A 23,408-nucleotide genomic window follows, 5' to 3' on the forward strand; every position below is an offset into this window, starting at 1 on the left:
GGCGCGGGAGAGGGCATCTTTGTAGTGTTGTATGTGGTCCTTGTAGGCTTGGGAGTGAACTGTGAGACCCGTTTTATTGCGGAGTCTTTCAAGTTGGCGAGCACGAGTTTTCATCAGGTGGAGTTCAGGGGTAAACCAGGGAGCAGAATGGGTGAAAGAAACTGTTTTGGTTTTTACAGGCGCAAGCTGGTCAAGGCAGGAGGAGAGAGTGTGGTTGTAGTAGTCAGTGAGGTCGGAAGGGGTGTGGAGGTCAATGAAGGGAGAAGTGGACATTTTTTCAGAGAGGGTGGATGAGAATGAGGTAGGTGAAAGAGCGTTTAGCTTACGGAAGTTGATTGTGCGATAATGCCTTGGTGTTGGGGCGGGGATGTTGATGGTCAGAGTGATGGCTAAGTGGTCAGAGAGGGTGAGGTCGGAGCCATAGAGATGGTGCAAATTTAATCCAGTGGAGCAGACAAGGTCCAAAATGTGACCACGGATATGGGTAGGAAAGTCGACATGTTGAGTGAGGTTAAAGCAGGTGAGTAAATCAGTGAAGTCAGTGGTTATTGTGGAGTCAGTGGAGTCCATGTGGATATTGAAATCACCAAGGAGGAGGATTGAGGGGGAGAGGGAACATAGCTGGGTCAGAAAGTAGGAGAAGTCAGACAGGAATGATGGGTGTGGTTTGGGAGGGCGGTAGACGACAGCCATGACTGACTGCGTGTGACCAGAGAGTTTTAAAGCCAGGTGTTCAAATGATGGAGCAGATGAGATGGAGATGAGGTTGGTCTTGATGTCTTGACGGTGGATAACGGCAATTCCACCACCTCGGCCCTCCGAGCGTGGTTTATTGACGTAGGAATATCCATTGGGTGTGGTGAGGTTGAGTGTGTAGTAGTCCAGAGGTTGTTGCCAGGTTTCGGTGAGACAGAGAAAGTCCAGTTTGTTATCCAGGATGTATTCGTTCAGGATGAGGCATTTATTGTTGAGGGACCGGGTGTTGAACAGGGTGAGCTTGATGTTGTTTTGAACAGCAGGGATGAATTCAGGTGATTTAGCCAGGGTTCGTAGGCAAGAGGTGCGATCGTGTGGGTTGCTGTGACCAGGTGCGCTGGGACGAAGAGTGAGAGTGCGCTGAGCCGACCAGAGGACGGGGATGGAGTGACCTGATTGCAAATAAACAAACTTGCGACCGGAGCCACGGTGAATGTACCTGGGTCGTCGGAGGAGTCCATTTGATTTGATGGCAGAGATGCATGATGGGGTGGAGCGGGTATTGAGCAGAAGAAGCCTTGCGGCGGAGTACTTCAGAGCCATGCCAGGCAGGAGCGAAGGGACGAGTACGAGGCCAAGGTCGAGGAGGCAAAGCGGCAAACGCAGCGGCAAACGCAGTGGCAAACGCAGCGGCAAACGACTGCAGCCGCTAATCAAGACCACAGCGGCAAACAAGGCCACAAGGCCACCGGCAAACAAGGCCACGGCCACAATCAACGGGAGCGGGCCTTTCGAATTCCGTATTCCGTACCATCAAAAGCAGATTCCGTTATCCAGCCGGAGAACACGCGGCACGTGCGGGTGTGAAAAGGCAGGACAGGTGTGAGATGTCAGGTCAGAAAGGTAGAAGCAGACCCTGTACATCCATCCAGTCGGAGAAGCGGCGAATATGCAACGCCAGCGTCCTCTCGCAACCGAACCCGTAGAGCTAGAAAGTAGAGCTAGAAACCCCCAATGCTGATGCTATGAATACCTTTTAACATAACTTATTAGACATTTGCAACCGGCAATAAGACAACGAGACAAGGTTTCAGCTCAACGTCCTCCACCAGGTGAATGCTGCAATGAATCGCATATATCATCAAAGTCATCAAATTTATGAGAAGACGGTACGCGTGGCCGCAGCAGAACGCATACTTACCGGAAAGCCCTCAGAGGCCGAGGTGCGGAACATATTGCTTTCGTTGCATTCCCTGACACCTGAGATGGCAAAGTTCATCCTGGCACGTGTGGAGGATTTGCTGCGCATTGGGCATCCAAACAGGTCAGTCTGGATAATCCCATAAATATATACAAACTTAAAACTTGTATTTAACACGGAACTGCTTTTGAACTCAAAACAGGCTTCAGTTGCAGGGTGTCCCATAAAAAGTGACACGGTTTTAAATATATTTGTATTTTTGTTTTTATTCTAATGGTTATGAGAGTGGCATAGTTGGTAACCGCAACATTAAAAAAAACTGATCGTCGAACAATGACGAAGCCAGGCTTGGATCTGCTGAGTGGAGGATCTGCTGTACCCCTGTCATATGACCAGATCCTCAGCTCTGATTGGTGGACATTTGTGAGGGACATACAGTCACGTGAAAAAGTAAGTACACCCCTTGTAAAGTTTTGACTTTTTCAACATATTTCAACATACAGCTATGAGATCTTCATTTCAACAATATTGATAGATAAAGGTGATATAATATAACAAATATCATGAAACATTTACATTTTGTAGGCCATTGTATAATTTAAATAAACATAAATGCAAATTTCGCATGTGGAGAAAGTAAGTACACCCTTGGCTCTAATAGATGGTATTGCCCCCTTTGGCAGAAACAACCTCAAGTAGGCGTTTCTTATAACTGTCTACCAGTCTCTGACATCGACTGGGAGAAATTTTTGCCCACTCCTCCATGCAGAATTCTTTCAGCTGTGTGATGTTTGAGGGGTTTCTTGCATGCACAGCTCGTTTCAAATCCCCCCACAACATCTCGATGGGATTTAGATCCGGGCTTTGACTTGGCCATTCCAGAACCCTCCATTTCTTTCTTTTCAGCCATTCCATGGTGGATTTACTGGTATGTTTAGGGTCATTGTCATGTTGCAAGGTCCACCTTCGGTTGAGCTTCAGCTTTCCGACAGATGGCCTCACATTATCCTCAAGCACCCTCTGGTACAGTATCTGGTATGAAGAATTCATAGTGGATTCTATGATGGTGAGCTGCCCAGGCCCTGATGCAGCAAAACTGCTCCAACCCATAGTATTTCCACCACCATGCTTTACAGTTGGTATCAGGTTGTTGTGGTCAAATGCTGTCTTTTGTTTTCTCTAAACATGTCTTCTGGTACTCTGGCAAAATATCTCTACCTTTGACTCATCTGTCCAGAGCACATTGTTCCAGAAGTGCTGGTCTTTGCCGAGGTGTTCATTGGCAAACTTTAGTCTTGCCCTGATGTTCTTTCTGGACAGCAAAGGTTTCCTCCTGGCACACTCCCATGTAGATCAAATTTGTGCAGCCTCTTTCTAATGGTAGACTCGTGCACTTTGACATCAACAGTGGCAAGAGCTACCTGTAGGTCCCGTGATGACATTCTGGGGTTCTTAGAGACTTCTTTCAGCATCTTGCGGTCTGCTCTCGGGCTGAACTTGCTGGGTCGGCCTGGCCTGAACAAGTTGGCAGTTGTTTGGAATCTTCTCCACTTGAAGATGATCTTCCGAACAGTCGAATGATTGATTTCAAATTGTTTGGAGATCTTTTTAAATCCCTTCCCAGACTCGTAGGCATCTATAATCTTCTTTCTGAAGGCCTCAGAGAGCTCTTTTGATCTAGGCATGGTGACGCTGCACACTTCAACAACAAAGAGCAAACCAAACTAAGTTTCTGAGGTTTAAATAAGACAGATTCCTCCAAGATCCTCTCGAACGATGTTCTAATCATTTGCACCTGAACTGGTGCACCTGATTCTAATTTTAGGTATTTGAAGTAGTGATAAATGTAGGGGTGTACTTACTTTTTCCACATGCGAAATTTGCATTTATGTTTATTTAAATTATACAATGGACTACAAAATGTAAATGTTTCATGATATTTGTTATATTATATCACCTTTATCTATCAATATTGTTGAAATGAAGATCAAATAGCTGTATGTTGAAATATGTTGAAAAAGTCACAACTTTACATGGGGTGTACTTACTTTTTCACGTGACTGTGCATACATACACCGGATGGACAGACGCACACTGTTTCAGATGGCATTGCCCAATGGGTTACACTGTAAAAATATCGCTGCCAAACCACGTGACCGACGACATCATCATTTTTTTTTTCTCTACCAATTTATCCCGAAATTACACTGAAGAAATTTCATACTGATCAGATCAAGCGTTATAGTTGTAGATTTATGATGTCATAATGAAGGCACCTATGACATCATCATTAACACATGTTATTCCCGATGGGGAGTACTTTACAATGAGCCACCTTTCAATTTTTTCCATGTAGTGGTTTTGGAGATATCGAGGTGCAAAGTTTTTGAGTTTTTCCAAGATGGCGCCCAGCATACCACATGACCTACGATGTCACAATTAAAAGATTCTACAGGAGGAGACGCTCCTTTGGTGAAAATTTCATGTCAATCAGACCAACGGTTGCAGAGAAAACGAATTTTAAAGGGAACAAGGGAAAAAAAGACAAAATGACAAAATGCCCCCTGTGGTTTTAGTAATTGTGCTGTATGGAGTTATAGGGCGCCGGTCGGCCATCTTTGGTCAGATTACAAAACAAAATCTTCTGCATATGTATACTCTCATGTATTTCCCTTGTGCAAAGTTTGAACAAAATTGGTCCATGCATGTCCGAGGAATGGTTGGAAACATGTTAAATAACAAAATGGCCACCAGTCGGCCATCTTTGATCTGATCTCGAAACAAAATGACAGGCATATGTAAGCCATCATTCAGTATACGTGTGCCAAGTTTGAACACAATCGGTAAATGCATGTCCGAGAGATGGTCGAGGAGGTGTTCAATACTGGGTTTTTTTACAACTAAAATGGGCACCACTTTACCAGTCAGCCATCTTTGGTCAGATTGCAAAATATAGTGAGGTGCACGTGTATGCCATCATGTACTCTGCTTTTGCCAAATCTGAACAAAATCGGTAAATGCATGTCCGATAAATTTTTGGGGACACATTTAAGTAACAAAATGGCCGCCAGTCATTATGAGTTGTCATTATTATATGGCATTTTTAATTAATTTATTATTATTATATTTTAGTAATTATTATATGGCATTTTAAATTAATCTGGAAATGGAGGGAAGAAGAAGAACCGCCTCCCCATTTCCCTTCACTTACAAAGATCTCTCAAGTTGTTCTGATCCAATCCTGTATCCGATCTCGAAAAAGAATGATGTGCATATTGTCCTGTCACCAGCCGCAAGACCGCTGGATGACGGATAACGGAAACAGTTTTACTCCTGAGGCGGCAGCCCGAAAATTGCGGGTATTTTTGTTGTGCGAGGGGTAAAGGAATGCAAAGCGTTTACCTGAATGGAACACATGGGTTTATTCCGAAACCACAAAACACTCAAACACCACAATAAACTCAACAATAATGATTTAATGAAATTAAATGAAAGACAAAATTAAGTTGTGGTAAAAACTAATTGAAACTCCTACTTTTAGGATCCTCCACTCAGACAAAGAAAAGGACACACAGGGGAAAATAAAATGAAATAAAATGGCCTTTTCGTGAACTTAGCTCGTCCCAACGAGTTATTTTGCAAAAGTGATGGTGATGGTCCGGTCCGATGTTTCCTGCGCCGGAGTGCCCCAAAATAGCGCCAGCACCGTGCGTCGAAGACGCCCAGGCATGAGGCAAGGAGTCAAGATGGCCGTCTTTCGCCTCCACCATCAAGTGCCATACGGACCCCAGCTCCTTGGTGAGCCCAAATGTTGCCCGCCTCTGTCAAGAGGCTGCCAGCGTAGCAAAAGCTCCACGCTCCTTCAAAAGCGCACCAATATCACCAGCACACCAAACGCAAAAAGATGGCACCCTTCGTGCAAAAAACAGCAGAGAGCGAGAGAGACGCGCTCTTCTTCTGCACTCAGGTGAGCTAATCGGGTCGTTCGCCTTCCAGTTCGCCCCACCCACAACCTCTGGGCTAATCATGTCCCTTGGGGCGTGGCCTGTTTCCGATGGTCCTTTAGAGGTGGGGCTTAGTCCGATCGGCTTTGCTTGACTTTTGTTGGTGGTTGTAATTGTTGTATAAAGGAGGTTTTCATGGCTGGCCTTGTCAGTAAAACGTAAAGGGGAAGTTAGAGTGAAAATCACGTACTGGGGAAAATTAGCCTTAATCCCTACCCTAATTAGCACTGCTTCACCCCTCGTGCAAAGACACATAAACAATCTTAAGCTACAGTTTTCCTACTTAAGTACATCGAGATTTATCCTATGCGTCTATGGTCCATGCTACAATTATACATACAGTCCTAACTTCCCTACAGTATCCTCTCACCTACCCCCATAAACGTGACAATATGTAAGGCATCACTCATTATCTGTGTGCCAGGTTTGAGGAACATCAGTAAATGCATGTCCGAGAAATGGTTGAGGACGTGTTCAACATCGGGTTTTTTTACAACTAAAATGGCTGCCAGGCGGCCATATTTGATCGCATCCTGAAACAAAATGATGTGCATAAGTATACCGTCATGTGTTGTCTTTGTGGCAAGTATGACAAAATTGGTCCATACATCTCCGAGATATGGTTTTGGGCAGATGGACGTCGAGACCCAATCCATAACCCCCTGTTTCGGACTATGTCCAATGTTGGCTAATAAACCGGCAAAGTGCCGGTGGAAAGGACATACATACATGTATACAGACAGACAAACACTGTTCCAGATGGCATTGCCCTATAGGCTATGTCGTAAAAGAAATGAACGTCGTAAAAAAGTACCAATTACATTAATTTCTGTTTAGTTTATGATTACATCATTATTCTTTTCTGATTAACAGGTACCCTGAAGTCTCATTATGGTAATCCGATGAGGGATTGTTGAAAAATGTTTCAGCTAATTGAATAAAGAGTGTTCATAGTGGCAGAATATCTATCATAAGACTATTACTGTTGTTATAGTTTCACGACATTTTAGACCAAATTTCCTGATAAAAAAAAAACTTTCCGAGTTACTCCTTCTATTGATGCCAGTTTCATAATCATAAGACAACAAACAAAGTTCTAAGCATTTAAAAAGCACAACTACTTATGAGGCACATTGGGCATACGTTTTTCGAGTATCTTGTAAACCGCTATTCTGGTGATGCAAATGTGGGCAAGTGGAATCTCAGTTGTTGTTTTTTGTTGTTTTTTTTGTATACAAGATCGAGGCTCGTGTAAGAGCTAGCATTAATGACCAAAAAAACCGGACACAGACGAAATAAAGGGAGTGGGAGACAAGATGAGGAGAGAGGGGGAAGCACACAAATACAACATTTGAGAGCGGGGACATCGGGAGATCTGTGGGAGGTAGAGGGCTTGGAGGGAGGAGGCATGGGAAGGGGGTGGGGGTGGGAGAGGTAAAAAAAACCCACATGGACACTGCTAGAACTTCCAGGAAAGAAGTCGGTAAATGTGCATCTGATGCTCCAATAGGCACACAAGTTAAACAGACCATCGTAGCAACATAGGCCAACTTCCTGAAGTTAAAATCCTGTTTCATAATGAGACACGTCGGTTATGTTTCCTTTCTCTCCTTTCAATTCCATCAGAGTGAAACAAAAATCAACATTCAAATGCAGAATTATTTGATCTGATCATGAGATAATTTTTCACTTTCCCTCCTCATCTAAAAAAATTTTCGTTTGGCAGTGAATGCAGTTTCAGTGAAAGCCATTTTCTTATTCATTGCACAAAGAAAACTGACCAATCCATGAGAAACGCATGCAAGAGGAATCCTTCCTTTGACGATTTACAACAACCACTGAACAATGCAATGAGATTGAAACTGCTTGCAGCAACTGTGCGTAACCATTGCATCATCACATTGCCAATAAAATGCTTTGGGGTGCAGACAATAGCAAACTTTTACTAATTTTCTTTGCAATTGATGTAGACAGGAGACAAAAATCAACATAGTATATGGGATTTGAATCCGAGATCTGAGAGTACTGTAATGTGTTTAAATGGAAGCAACACCAAACAGAACAATCCACCAATATACTCATTGTCCTGAGCCTCCAAATACATGAGAAACTATACATAAGAGACCAGGTGGGTTGACTCAGCCTGTCATTCACCCCCTTCATTCCTTTCCCCCCACCCTTCCCATGCCATCCATTCCCATTCCCATCATTTCCATTTTCCCTTCATTCCTGTCATTCCTTCCCCCCCCCCCCCCCTCCCCCCTTCCCATGCCTCCTCCCCCCAAGCTCTCTCCCTCCCACAGATCTCCCGATGTCCCTATTCTCCGCTGTTGTACTTGTGTGCTTCCCTCTCTCTCCCCATCTTGTCTCCCACTCCCTTTATCATATGTTTTATGTGTCAGTTTGTCTTTTTGTGATCAATGTTAGCTCTTACACGAGCCTCGATCTTGTATACAAAAAAAAAAAAAAAATCCTTCCGAGGTCGGCAAAATGTGTGGCAGCTGACTGGTAATTGGGGCACTGCATCAGTGGCACAGCCACACCCCCAAACATGTATGACGGATTAGGTGTATGAGCGAAACGACCTTTTCCCTCATTATCATTAGTGAGCCAGCTTGGTTTTGATGACAATTGATGTCATTGGCATTCCCTGAAGAATAGCCCCGTTTCCAGATGCTGAGAATCCAAATCGTTAATGTTGCTGACTTTCGGCGAGATTCGAACCCACAATCTCGAGGGTACCAGTCAAAGATTGCACCCACCACGCCATTCATGATGGTGCAATGTGGCGGATCATTGAGAGGCAGAATCACCGCCTCGTGAAGATCATTTCAGGGTCATCTTCAGCATATGGCAAGTAATTCTGAAAGACTAGTTCTTTGATCTGGTAGTACAGGGTCATTTAAATCACTTTACCCAGAGGTTGTGCCCTTCTTCTGGAGAGCTGTTTACTCATCCATCATTTCAATGATCACCTTGGATGTTGAAAGACGTTTATCCGCCATTGATTGATAAATATTCCATCTTGTATTTTAAATTCTAACAATTATGTGAAACATTTTACATCCATACCTTGCCTCATTGTTCTGCAGTCGTTCCTAACAAACATTTTGCCTGTATTGTCTTCTTCCATCGATTTGGACATGATCCTTGTCAAATTCAACTTGTATTGCACAATTACTCATTTTGTTTCCAATTACATTGCTCTTATTGCTCTTCAAACAGTGTTTGTTTCCCAACAGCAACATTATCCAGGAGGTCCTTAAAGACCATCGAGTGCACAACTACGAACAATTTGCTCGAAGTGGTTCTTCATCTTCCTTCTCGGGTTTCATGTCCAGTAAGGGGCCTTTGCGTAAATTGCAGAATTGTAGCCTACATTATGTGAGACAATTGCGATGTCCTGGAGGGAATATTGATACAATGCATGGTGATTACACAAATCATGGTACACTTTTACAGTGTGTATTTATTTATTTTACAAATACTGACTACTTGTAAGCAACTATATTTTGTCTTTGAACAGAGATGGAAGGGACCACTTCGACATATAACCTCAACATCCTATACTCGGGTTCGGGCATACTGCGTAAGAGCAATATGGATATCTTCATATTTTCACATGGAAGCCGTTTACATGCCACACAGGTACATGCAGACATCAGTATCAACTTGCCAAGCTAAGCATGTGATGCATGGATCTACTATAAATGGATGAAGTGTGTGTGTGAGGCATGTTTTTTGTGGAGTTCTACTGGAGTTTTCAGATGAGGAATGTGACACACAAAAATGATCATCATGATCTCGTAAGTTGATTAGGCCCGTTAAATACAAATAATCAGGAAGAATTCCCATGTTTTAAATGCATGGTATGTTCAGGTGTATTGTGCAGCTTAACATGTCCTTCCACAGCATGGCGTTATAATTATAAAATAAATAACAAAAGAATGATAACATTGTAACAAAGCATCTATTAATTAATACTAATAAAATTAACAACAATAATATCAGCATCATTTGGCAATAATAATCATGAATGTATCAAACATAATCCCACCACCCTCACTGTGGCTCAATCATGTCGGGGCTTGGTGAAAGGTAAGCCAATGCTCAAGCAGTACAACAGACAGGTATGCTACAAGGCCGTGAAGACCAATGAAAATTTGATCTAATGGACCAACGGGCCCACTAATTCTTTTTTTAAAAAGAAAAGTACATCCGATATATATATATATATATATATATATATATATATATATATATATATATATTTTCCAAGTTTCTCACTCACTTTCTATATGTGCCTCTCACTGCGGTTCGGACGGCAGCGTTTCCAAAAATATATATATATATATATTTTTTTTATTTTATATATATATATATATATATATATATATATAAATATATATATATATATATATATATATATATATATATATATATATGTCAGAAACCACCTTTTCTGATCGAAGTAGAGTTCCACCAACAGGCTTGAGAATGACGAGACCTTTATTAAAATAACACTTTATACGGATCCGGAGGAGACAGACATCTACAGCAAGCTACAGCAAGAACATGCCAAGTCAAGCCTTCCTGAAAACACATTGATTCTCATTCATTTATATATGAATACGATTATCAGAAAATCTCCGAGAGAACAAAGCGACTGGCGAGAGTCCCTCCCCGTCATTCCTAGCCCCCACCGTTATCCGCTCTGTCATTCGGGGGAGTGCAGCACGCACCTTATCATTCGGACCAGATGTGATTTCAAAACTCCGACGAGGCAGAAAATATAACTCATTAAAGGGAGGGTGCATTCTTGGCTTCGACAAACCCATAAAGTATATGGGTTTGTTCAAAATGAGTAATTCAGAGCATGTTTATACAGAGTCAAGCGTCGCTGTGATTAATACAAAATATATATGGTTCACGATAGGTTTTATGTCTGCAACCTAAACATTCTGCTAGTGTTACGCAAAATCACGCGCATGTGAGCGTTCTCCTGCCCGCGGCTCGAGGCGCCGTCTGATAATCATGATAGGGATTTTACGACCGGCCTTATCTAGCCTCGAAAGTGCACACGTATACAATTTGTCCAACACGACTGAAGCGAGCCTTTCCTCATTTTAAATGAAAGCGAAGCAAAAACCTCATTGTAACTCAGGCGTCACTGTCATTAAACAAAACAGTTAATGTTTTTGGCAATTTATCAAAGGATTTATGTCTACGATTCAAGCAGCCTACCTAAGGTTCGAATACATTTTATTAACTCATGAAATAACATTATAGAACAGCATTTTATAACATAGCTTACGTGGTAATACGTCAGTCAACCGGCATTTATAATTGAGCATTAAGCAGTAACAAATCTGAGACCTGACATTCCTTCCTCTTGTCTCGTCGAGACAAAGTATCTCAAGAGACAACGTGCCACATCGGGCTTTATTGAAAGACCATCGTGTAATGCGGGTATCTCCCAAGGGCATACCGTGCGCCCATAGCGCCTCGCCCGTGCATTTGGGGAACGTGTCGTGTGGTGCGTGCTTGGAGCCTGAGGGCTCAAAACATGAAAGTTCATTAACGTTTCGGATCCACAACGAAGACGTCTGGTCCAGATGAGGTTCTGCTCCGCCAGAGGGTGCATCACTTCCCCTGCGGAACTGGCTCCCCCCACCCTTTGCAGACGCAGTCCTTGCAGATCTTCGAAGTTAATCAACGGTCATGCCCATGAGGTCCCTCACGTGTTGCTGTTCTGGGGAATACAAAATGTCGTCAGTATCTTGTGTCTCAATTTCCTGGTCAGGGTACAGAGCGTAAAAATCCGAATCCGAATCACTTGAAGCAAAGAGATCCGCAACATGTGGATCAAAGAGATCCGAAACATTTGAAGAAAAGAGAGGGACTTCCTTTATGTCAAAGTCTCCCATGGGCGCCTGGTCGGCTTGCGGGTCTAGGACATCCGCGTCGGGTCCCTCAACCGCCAGACCCAGCGTCGCAATCAGATCCATAGTTGGGTCAGAAGGGGGCGTGCAGCTGTCAGCTTGTAATACATAAGAGGCGTTAGCCAGTACACGCAAGGGGTTTATAGCACAAGTATCACAGTCATCACAGACACCGTTACAGGCAGCAGCCAGTTCCCACATGGGATCAACACAAGTATCACAGTCATTACAAAATTCAATGCAATTTTCTGGAGCGCCGGTCACGTCTGCCTTGTTGAAGGACCCGTTCAGGTCGACGGCCTCTGTGGTCAGAACCATAGTCGTTGTCGGCGGCTTCTTCAATTTCCATCCTGTAAAATACTTTCTCATACAGAGGAGGACTAGAGATTTCATTAGTGCCCCCCAAATTACTACCCCGATTATCACAGCCAGTGCGGTCAATAACCACTTCACTATGGTGCCCGTCCATCCCTGGAACCAGTCAGTGAGCCAGCTAAATGTATAAGAATTTTCGCGCGCGATCCGATCGATCGTCAGGGCGTGGCTAGTTTCCCTTAGTCTCACTATTGCGGCTGACACTCCTTCAGATGGATCGGGTATGTAAGTGCAACATTTTCCCTCTATTATTCCGCATACCCCTCCTTTCTCTGCCAAGAGCATGTCCAAAGCCACCCGATTCTGCATCACCATTGTACGCATGTGAATCACCGTATCCAATAGTATGTCATGAGCCGTAGCGGTGTCGTTTGCCACCTTTTCTAGGGCCAAAGCCAATTTATCTATCCGGAAACTATCCATGACTGTGCCCGCTCCTGGGAAGAAGAAACCAAACACCTTTTCCCATAGGCTCCCGTGTAGTTTAGTGGTTCCATCTTCGTTCATGACTGACCTCTTATAACGCCTGTCCAAGGACTTTGGGTCTAGCTCATCCAGTATCTCAACGTCAGGAAGGACTGAACCCAGATAACATGTGCCCCCCCAATTATTTGGTAAATAGGGGTAAGCCTTGTCGCCGCATATAAACATTGTCCCATGGGGTGGGACCAGGTGGGTGGATAAGCACTGGGTTCCCCTTACCACCCCATTAATCCTACTAACCCCCCTAGAGAATGTTATAGCCGTTATGTTGTGGTTGTGTTTATCTTGCAGTACTATTCGTAGTGTAATCCCCGAGCTCCCTTGTCCCAGCTTCCCGGGGAGAGTGTAGGCGCATTCTGATTCTCCCATACGCAAGTGGCCGGAACCCTGGAGGCAGACCGTCCCTTTCTGTGGTTTGACCCAGACGGGGGCAGGCCTCTCGGCCACATGGGCAATCATTGACGGGCGATAATTAAATTGTCGATTGCAACTCTTGCCGTTGTCAACCCCTTCTCTTTCCAGCGTGGTGACTAAACATGGGGAATCGATAGGTTGTGAGCAGAGGTCATTGAGGGACAGAGGTAGCACTATCATGTGTATTCCTGTGGTGCCTGCTTGGGGAAAGTGCATGCACGACCAGCAGTGTGTCCTATTTTGAATTGTTGCCACCTCCCTGGCCACTTTCCAATATGTGTTTTCCCCCTTCTTTGGGGCCTTATTCTGGGGGTGTGGCGTGAGTATGTATTCGATGCATGGTGTGTATTTAGTTTCGCCCCTGGCCGCGCCAGGGGTCCAGACGCTGCACCGGACCTGCATGGTCATGTCTTTCCCTAGGCGTGTGCGTGTTTGTAGCTTAAAATCAGGGGTTCCCCATTGGTATCCTGGTTGGGCCAAGGTCTTAATTCTAGCTTGCCCGTCTTCCCGGAACTCTCGTTGCTTTTGTAGTACCATGCCAACGCGTCCAGGCCCTGCCGACAGTGCTAGCCAATTTATGTTCACCCAATTTGTGTGCAGGGCTTTCTGTTCGAAACATGGTAGTGATACTCTTTGTCCCCATGTTACGGTGAGGTGTCGGGTTTCGTTTTCGCATCTATTGGAATCGGAGTTTCCCCTAGCTGCTGTCGCTACCAATAGTATCGTACCTATGATTAGGCCCATCCTTACTGTGGTTGCTGTGGTGTAGTGTCTGGTGCTTGTATGGCCAACTTACAGTGCGTGGCGTGGATCCACGAGGTCTTGCCCTCGCAAAAGACGGCCGTTGGTGTAGTCAGCAACACCTGGACTGGTCCCGTCCACCTTGGTTCCAAGGCGTTCTTGCGGGTGAAGTGTTTTACGAGCACGTAATCGCCGGTCTGGAAGTCGTGGATGGCGTGGTTTGTTGGTTCAGGCAACGCCTCTCGTACCCGGGCGTGAATGCTGCGTGCCACATTGGACAATCCTCTGCAAAACTTTAAAAGCATGTCATCCATCACAGGCAAGTCAAATTTGGACATGTCCATCGGGGCCGAAACGGGCAAACTCATAGGTCGTCCCATTAATATCTCGTGGGGGGAAAGGCCCGTGGTGTGGCCCGGGGTGGAACGAATACTCATTAACGCCAGCGGGAGTGCTTCCGGCCACTTCAAACCTGTGTCTGCACAGATCTTGGCTACCTTAAGTTTCAGCGTCCCATTGGTGCGTTCCACAAGTCCCGCTGATTGTGGGTGATAAGCGCAATGGAAAGATTGTTTCACGCCCAGTGCCTTTAGGATGCCCTTAATCACCTCTCCCGTGAAATGGCCCCCTTTGTCTGACGAAATTTTCTGAGGGATGCCGAATCTGCACATGAAATCCCGCACGAGGCGCTTGGCTACTGTCGGGGCGTCTGACTTAACGCATGGATAGGCCTCGACCCATTTTGTGAACATGTCCACGATTACCAGGACATATCGGAACGACATACTTGGTTCCATGTTAATGAAATCGAACTGGACATGACAGAAGGGCCCGATTGGTCGAAGATGGCCCGCGTTATGTGGGTGCCTAGGTGGTGCCCCCCTGTTGTGTTGTTGGCAAATCGCGCATGACCGGCACACCTCAGATGCGATTCGCGACAGTCCCGGTGCCGCCCAGGTATAGTTTATCTGTTCTATCACCCCCCTCTGGCACACATGGCCATTTTGATGTCCCATACGTGCCAGCCAAGGCAGTAGTTCCTTGGGTGCTATTGGTTTTCCGTGAAGGGTCCACATCGCATTTGGTCCGGGGCGTGTGGCCCCTCGTTTTACCCAGTCATCATGTTCGGCTGCTGTTGCTGCGTTTTGAAGTTTTATAACGTCCTCATTAGTCGGTGAGGCGATGGTGATGGTGCACTCATTTTTCGAGGAAGGGGTTAGTCCTGAGGTCGGTACGTTGGCAGTTTGCGTGTGTGCCCCTTTTGCTCGCGTTACCATCGGCATGTTCCGTCCTATTTGTTGGTTGGCCGCTTTTCCTGCCGCTACGTCCGCTCTGGTGTTGCCTCGGGCGACGTCAGAGTCTGTCCTTTGGTGGCCGCGACATTTGATCACCGCGATAGCGCGGGGGAGCAAGATGCTTCGGAGTAGCCCTTCAACCAGTTCGCCGTTTTTTATGACCGAACCCGCAGATGTGAGAAAGCCTCGCATCTTCCAAATTGCCCCTTTGTCGTGAACTACCCCGTGCGCGTATGCTGAATCTGTATAAATGTTGACGGCAAGGTCCGCCGCCAAGCTGCATGCTCTAGTCAAGGCGCACAGCTCCGCCTGCTGGGCGGAAAATGTGGGCGGAAGGCGCCCGCTTTCTATCGTCTCATTATCTGAACACACCGCGTATCCGGATAGCAAAGAGCCGTCCCATCCGCGTTTAGCTGATCCGTCGACGTAGTACACACGATCGGGGTTATCGAGGGGAACGTCCTTCAAGTCCGGACGTACCGTAGAGACTTGCTGTACTACATCAACACATACATGGGGTTCGCCCTCCTCTGGGGTGGGCATCAGTGAGGCCGGGTTGAGTGTAGTGCAACGTTTAATGGTGACGTTGGCGGCCGTAATCAGTGCTGTTTCGTATTGCATTAATCTAGTGGTCGATAAGTGTTGTGTTGTCCGCTGTAGTAACAGTGAAGTGACGCAGTGTGGTACCTGTAGCGTTACCGGGTGCCCCATCACAATGTCCGCTGTCCTTTCCACTGCGTACCTAGCCGCTGCCACGGCTTGCAGGCACACCGGAAACCCTTGCTCGACCGGTTCCAGCTTTTTACTAAAGTAGGCTACCGGTCGTTCCTTATCTCCATGAGTCTGTGTCAAAACGGACTGAGCAAAACCCCTTATTGCATGGGTGTAAAGGGTGAATGGTTTCGCATAATCGGGGAGTCCTAAAGTCGGTGCCGTTACCAATGCCTTTTTCAGCCCCTCGAAACAGCGCATCAATTCGTCCGTCCAAACCAAGTAGTTTGGTTCTCCTATTCTGGTGGCTTCGTACAGCGGTTTAGCAAGTAGTGCGTAGTCAATTATCCAAGAGCGGCAGTAACCCGTCATACCTAGGAAGCGCAACATCTGTCGTTGCGTACTTGGCCGTGGCGATTCCATGATAGCGGTCACTCGTCCAGCATGCAGTTCTCGCTTCCCGTGTGAAATGGCATGACCCAAATAGGTTACTACCTTCCGTACAAATTGGAGCTTTCTCCGTCCCACCTTGTGGCCCTTGGCCGCCAAGGCTCTTAGCAGGGCCATGGAGTCCCCTTCGCAGGCTTCCTTGGAAGGGGAACAAATCAACAAGTCGTCAATGTATTGTAACAACACCGATCCCCCTTTTAGTTCCACGTCTGCCAAATCGCGGTGCAGCGCTCGGGAGAACAGGGTGGGGCTGTCGGAGAACCCTTGGGGTAACACCGTCCAGGTGAACTGGCGCCCCCTAAAGGTGAAGGCGAACAAGTATTGTGACTCAGGTGCGATAGGTACGGAGAAAAAGGCAGAGCATAGGTCAATGACGGTAAAATGTGTTGCGTCCGGTGGGATAGATGTCATAAGGCCTTCCGCATTTGGTACCACTGGGTGTATGCCTTGTATGACTTTGTTCACTTCCCTCAAATCCTGCACGAACCTCCATTTATCCTGCATTGGTTTCTTCACGGGCAAAATCGGTGTGTTGCATTGGCTGTTAGTTTCCACAATTATTTTCTGTTTCACCAAAGATTGAATCACTGGCTCTATGCCCGCATCGGCCTCGTGCCGCAATTTATATTGTCTCACGTTTGGGAGGGGCATTCCTGGTTGGATCGGTATTACCAGAGGTTTGGCGTCGCGAATTCGCCCCACGTCGTTGTCGTGTTGGGACCACAAATCGGCCGGGACCTCCTCTAAAAGGCCATCGGACTCGCCCGGGCCCTGAGGCACCGTTCGTACAACGTGGGTGCCCTTTGGGGGCAGGTCTGTCTCTTCAAATTTTCCTTCTATACTCTGCTCATCATGGGTGATTACATACCCCTCGTTTTTGTCGAGCACTGTCACTGTCCAGTGGTCCACTTCATAAATGGCGCTGCACGGAATTTCTCGCAAGCGCCCCATCATCCATCCTACACTTTCCGCCGGCCACCCTTTGGCGGTGGTGAGGGTAACATGGGCGTCCACCCCTGCGGGATACTGAGACAACGCCCGCTGCTCCGCAGTTAGGGTTACCTTGACGCCTATTCCCTCCCGTCCAACCCATATATTTGACAACGATAGGTCCGAATTCTTACCTATTGACCCCTTTATCCTTTCTCGGTACTCGTCATCATCGCCCCTAGCATCGTAGTAAGCCGTGCAATGGGGAGGGTTGTCCTTTATGTCTGTTGTAATTTGATGTACGCGCAGCCAATCTCGCAACCCGTCGTTCCGGGAGCACACTGTGTCTAGGACATGTATCCAATTGGCCAAAGCCCTCTTTTCCAGGCTCCACCAGTAGGCGGTGGGGCCGGGCCGAGACAATGCCGTCATTAACAGATCGCGTTTGGATTCCGCGACGTCTACAAAAACTCCCTGCTCCGTACATGAAATTTGGCAGCCTAAACGGCAAAGTAGATCCCGTCCCAACAAGTTAGTCGGGGCGGTGGTAGTCATCAAAAAAGCGTGTCTAGCCTCTAGTGGGCCGCACACCACTCTTACCTCTTCTGAAATAGGGAGCGCTTGGGGCAAGCCTGAAACTCCCACTATCTGGACATCCCTATCTGTGGGGCGCAAGGATGGTAGCTGCCCCTCGTTAATAGTACTGCGAGTAGCGCCCGTATCGACGAGAAAGTCTACCTGTTGCCCATCTACGTCTAGTGTCAAGGTCGGCTCCTCGGTTGGTGTCATAGTCAAGAGGGGACATTCTACGGGCGGCCCGCCGGCTTCCTGTCAATAGGCTACTTGATTTCTCTGTGGCGGGTACCCCTGGCGGGGCCCCCGGCAATCGCGTTTCCAATGTCCCGTCCGTCCGCAACGGAAGCACGCCCCCTGTGGAGCGGTGGATGCGGGGTACCTGTTGCTATTGCGCTGACCCTGTTGCGTCGGACGCCTCGCAGGCTGTTGGTTCCGTTGGTCCCATTGTGGCGGCCCATTCCCGTTCGCTCCGCTTGGGGCCCAATAACTTGGGGGAGGCCCATCGATTTGGGAAGGGGGTCCCTGTGGATACCCGTTCTGGGGAGGGGGCATTTGTACTGCCCAGGTCTGTGGAGGGGGTGCTTGCATGGCCCAGCTCTGCGGCTGTGGAGGGGGCCCCTGCATGTTCCAGTTTTGGGGAGGGGGTCCTTGTGTGTTCCAATTCTGGGGAGGGGGTCCTTGTGTCCGCATGTCGACTCGTCCCCTGTCGTTATCGTCGACGTCGTCGTCGTTTTCGTTATCGCGGCCCCACTCTTCGTTGGGCTCTATCCTAGTGTTCCGATTCTGGGCCCGTCCTTGGCCTCGATTCCCCTTCTCTTTTTGGTTGAGTTGGGCCCGTTTTTCCTGGACCAGCATTTGCAACATGTCGTCCTTAACATCGACCTTCTTATCGTCTCCGTCGCCACATTGTTCGGCCGCTTCAACTAGTTGGTCGGTTGGGGTGTTTCTCCATCCTATCATAGCCGTTTGAATGCGCTTCCTAACTGCCGGTCTCATCCCTTCTACCAAAAAGTTGTTCACTACAGCGTGAGGGAGATCTTGTGCCCGCACCTGGCCCAGTCCTCCCCACTTTAACACTGCTCTTTCTACCCTCTCTCTCCAATCGATGGCTGCTTCGCCATGCTTCTGTTTTAGGCCGTATATTTTATTCCAATCTGGCCCTGCGGCTGGCATCAGTGCGGTGTATACCCCGGCCAACAATAGGTCGACCAGGGCCTCCCAATCGGCGAGGGTCTGGGCCGCGGTTGCGGCCGGGGGCGGTGCTACATTTGGCCAGCGTGCGTGTACTTTGGCCTGGTCCCACACCCGCGCGGGCAATACAGCCTTCCCCATGTGGCAGACGTCCCGCCAATCTGCACCTGTATTTTGTATCCACATACGCATAAATTCCGGTATCTGACCGGGATGTTCAGCCAGCAGGGTTCTCACCCGCTCCTGCATAGACGCCAAATCTGATTCTCTCCAGGGTATCCTGACGTTAATGGGTGCCCCCCTGTTCAGTCCTATGGTTTTTAAGGGACACATCCCGATTGTAGGCTGTGGGTTCTCTGATTCCGTGAACCCTTCCAATGAGGGGTACAGTTCTCCTAGCCCCTCTGGGGCCGCGAACCCGCTGTCCGCCCCACTAGCTTCTTGTTTTCTAAATGGATTGCCCGGGCTAAGGTGAACCTGAGGGGCGGCTGGTCTAGTTTTCTGGGGGTCTAACCCCTGGGGAAACAGGGGCGGGGGTGGGGGAGGTGGCGCCTGTGGCCCGGGGACAGGGCTCAGGGCTTGAGGGGGTAGGGGCATGGCAGCTGCCTCCCCTACCGCGGGGTCTTGGTCCGGATTTTGGACGAGCGGCATTAGCCGCTGATTTGCTTGCTTAACTACCTCCCTAATTGTTTTGTCCTGAACCTTGTCTGCTTGCTTCTTTTGGTCCTGAAGCTTCAGTACTTCCCCTGCCAGGCTAGCCTGTCTTGTGGTCGCCAATCGCTTCATTCCTTCCTTTTCCCACCACCCAAACACCTTCCAATAATCGGGTGGGAAGTGTTTCTTTTCCTTTTCTAGCTTATCCAAAGCTCCGTACAACACTTCCAATTTGTCAAGTGCAAACGATCCCTCCTCTGGCCAGGGATGACTTAAATCTTTAGTTAGCACAGCCCAGTCCTTTATTGGTCTTACCGCGGCAAAATGATGCCTCTTAAACATGAAAGATGCCGGGGTTCCCTTGAGGGGTTCCCCTTCTTTCGTTAGCTTGTTTCCCATCTTGTTGCTCTGGGCTGATCCTTCCTGGAAAGTTCTCGGCCTACTCAACCTTTACGGCTGTCCGACCTCACTTTCCCCCTCGTCCTTGTTAATTATTACGTTACCCTTAAATAATATCCAGCGCAAATATTGTAACGTTACTCTTAAATAATATCCAGCGCTAAATCTATCCTTAGCTTTACTCTTAATGTTTATCCAGCGCAAATATTGTAACGTTACTCTTAAATGATATCCAGGTGATTTCAACAAAGACACGTCGTCATTCTGTGGCCTGAAATGAGCCTCTACTTACAATTTCTGTTCGGAGAGCAGGCAGAGCAGAAGGCAGAAAGGAACGGGCTGAACCCGCTCCAGGAAGGAAGGTACGACGTGCCGGCGTCCCGGCGTTCGGACAGCCTTCCTTCTGTCGCTCGGGGTCCGCTCTCTCTGTCCTCTGTCTGCTGCAATCCGAGTCATGGCACCAAATGTCAGAAACCACCTTTTCTGATCGAAGTAGAGTTCCACCAACAGGCTTGAGAATGACGAGACCTTTATTAAAATAACACTTTATACGGATCCGGAGGAGACAGACATCTACAGCAAGCTACAGCAAGAACATGCCAAGTCAAGCCTTCCTGAAAACACATTGATTCTCATTCATTTATATATGAATACGATTATCAGAAAATCTCCGAGAGAACAAAGCGACTGGCGAGAGTCCCTCCCCGTCATTCCTAGCCCCCACCGTTATCCGCTCTGTCATTCGGGGGAGTGCAGCACGCACCTTATCATTCGGACCAGATGTGATTTCAAAACTCCGACGAGGCAGAAAATATAACTCATTAAAGGGAGGGTGCATTCTTGGCTTCGACAAACCCATAAAGTATATGGGTTTGTTCAAAATGAGTAATTCAGAGCATGTTTATACAGAGTCAAGCGTCGCTGTGATTAATACAAAATATATATGGTTCACGATAGGTTTTATGTCTGCAACCTAAACATTCTGCTAGTGTTACGCAAAATCACGCGCATGTGAGCGTTCTCCTGCCCGCGGCTCGAGGCGCCGTCTGAGAATCATGATAGGGATTTTACGACCGGCCTTATCTAGCCTCGAAAGTGCACACGTATACAATTTGTCCAACACGACTGAAGCGAGCCTTTCCTCATTTTAAATGAAAGCGAAGCAAAAACCTCATTGTAACTCAGGCGTCACTGTCATTAAACAAAACAGTTAATGTTTTTGGCAATTTATCAAAGGATTTATGTCTACGATTCAAGCAGCCTACCTAAGGTTCGAATACATTTTATTAACTCATGAAATAACATTATAGAACAGCATTTTATAACATAGCTTACGTGGTAATACGTCAGTCAACCGGCATTTATAATTGAGCATTAAGCAGTAACAAATCTGAGACCTGACATATATATATATATATATATATATATATATATATATATATATATATATATATATATATATATATATACTCTATATATATATATATATATATATATATACTATATATATATATATATATATATATATATATATATATATATATATATATATATATATATATATATATATATATATATGTGGCGGGCACAATGGTCAATAATTCCATGCACCAGTGGGTGGCGCGAGCGTCCGGGCGTGGAACTGAGATACATGCCCCACCTTTCGGCCGTTCGGCCACGCCCGGGGGCAAGGCGTGGCCTCGGGATATATATGCGGGCTCGAAGGTCGAATCCGTACAATGCTGATGTGCGAGCTTGTAATAAAGTGCTTTCGTTTGTATCCACGCGTTGTGGCCTACCTTTCTGGCAATCGAGTCGTGTGTGCACAGCACCACACTGGTGACCGCGACTGGTTCAGCCGTTGCTGACTTCCGAATGCGCCATGGCTATCAACGCCGTCGCCATCAAACTCCCAGAGTTCTGGGAAGCGCAAGCCGACGTTTGGTTTGTGCAGGCCGAAGCTCAATTCAAACTCCGGGGCATCACGGCGGACGAGACCAGGTACTACCATGTGGTCGCCGCCCTCGGGCCCGGCACTTCCGCCCGCGCCGTGTCCATCCTTCGGCGCCCGCCGGGCGACCACAAGTACGAGGCGCTCAAACGTCTCCTCGCCACGTTCGGGCTCACGGAGGGCGAACGCGCCGACCGCCTCCTGGACCTTCCTGCCCTCGGCGACACACCCGCCCTCGGCGACATCCGTCCGGATGGATTTTATGCTGTCCCTGCTTGGAGACCAGCGCCTGGATTTCTTGTTCCGAGCACTTTTCCTCCGCCAGCTACCTGCACAGGTGCGCCTCGCGCTGGCCGGTTCCAAAATAACGGAACCCCGCACCCTGGCCGGAGAGGCCGACAAATTTTTTGCGGCCTGCGACACGCGGTCGGTGTACGGTGCTGCCGTAGTGGATCCCGGTGCGGAGGCTTCAGCACCCCCTGCTTCCCTCGTGGCCGCTGCTACGCCCCGCCCACTACCGCCGCCACCACCACCACCACCGCAAACCTGGTGCTACTACCATGCCAGGTTCGGCCGCAAGGCTAGAACGTGCCGCCCGCCGTGTTCTTTTGACGGGTCGGGAAACGACCGGGCCGGCGCTCACTTGCAGCCATGAGCGTCGGCCATTCCGGCAGCCTCCTGTTCATTACGGACACCTCGTCTGGTCGTCGTTTTCTGTGCGACACGGGAGCGCAGGTAAGCGTCCTCCCTGCCTCCGCATCCGACAAGCAAGCCGCGGGCCGGGGCCCCGCTTTGCTTGCCGCCAACGGAACACCCATCCGCACATTCGGGAAGTGGTGCTTCTCACTGCGGTTCGGACGGCAGCGTTTCCAATGGTCGTTCGTCACCGCCAGCATGCCAATGGCCCTGCTCGGTGCGGACTTCCTTTGTGCGAATGGGCTGTTGGTGGATGTTAAGCGTCGACGTCTCATCCAGGCCGAAACATTTAGCTCGCTCGCTTGTTCGCCGAGTGGCTCGTTGAGCAGCTCGCTGAGCGTCTCACCGAGCGGCTTGCCAAGCGGCTTGCTGAGTGGTTCCATCCCGACGATATTAGTTTGTACGCTTCCGGCAGCGGACGAGTTTAACCACCTCCTCGCCAGTTTCCCGGCACTCACGCGGCCCACCTTCTCAGCGGTGGCCATCAAACACGGGGTGGAGCACAATATCCCCACCGTCGGCCCACCGGTCTACGCCCAGGCGCGCCACCTCGACCCCATGAAGCTCGCCATGGCGAAAGCGGAGTTCGCCATGCTGGAACGGCTGGGCATCGTACGGCGCTCCAACAGCGCTTGGGCCTCTCCTCTGCACATTGTGCCCAAGCCCGGCGGCGGATGGCGGCCGTGCGGTGACTACCGC

The 23,408-nt window shown here is 48.0% G+C and overlaps 1 protein-coding gene across 2 annotated transcripts in view; it reads left to right on the forward strand.

Annotated features, from left to right (window-relative positions):
- Window positions 1-23,408, forward strand: part of LOC137415686 (microsomal triglyceride transfer protein-like) — a 295,927-nt gene that overhangs the window by 204,363 nt on the left and 68,156 nt on the right. For both annotated transcript variants that reach the window (XM_078783199.1, XM_078783200.1), the window contains 3 exons: window positions 1,809-2,020; window positions 9,144-9,241; window positions 9,428-9,549. In XM_078783199.1, coding sequence (XP_078639325.1) covers window positions 1,809-2,020; window positions 9,144-9,241; window positions 9,428-9,549 — 432 coding nt within the window. The remainder of the gene's footprint in view (window positions 1-1,808; window positions 2,021-9,143; window positions 9,242-9,427; window positions 9,550-23,408) is intronic.

The sequence above is a fragment of the Myxine glutinosa genome, chromosome 8, assembly GCF_964187855.1.
Source record: "Myxine glutinosa chromosome 8, kmMyxGlut1.1, whole genome shotgun sequence".
NCBI lineage: Eukaryota > Metazoa > Chordata > Myxini > Myxiniformes > Myxinidae > Myxine > Myxine glutinosa.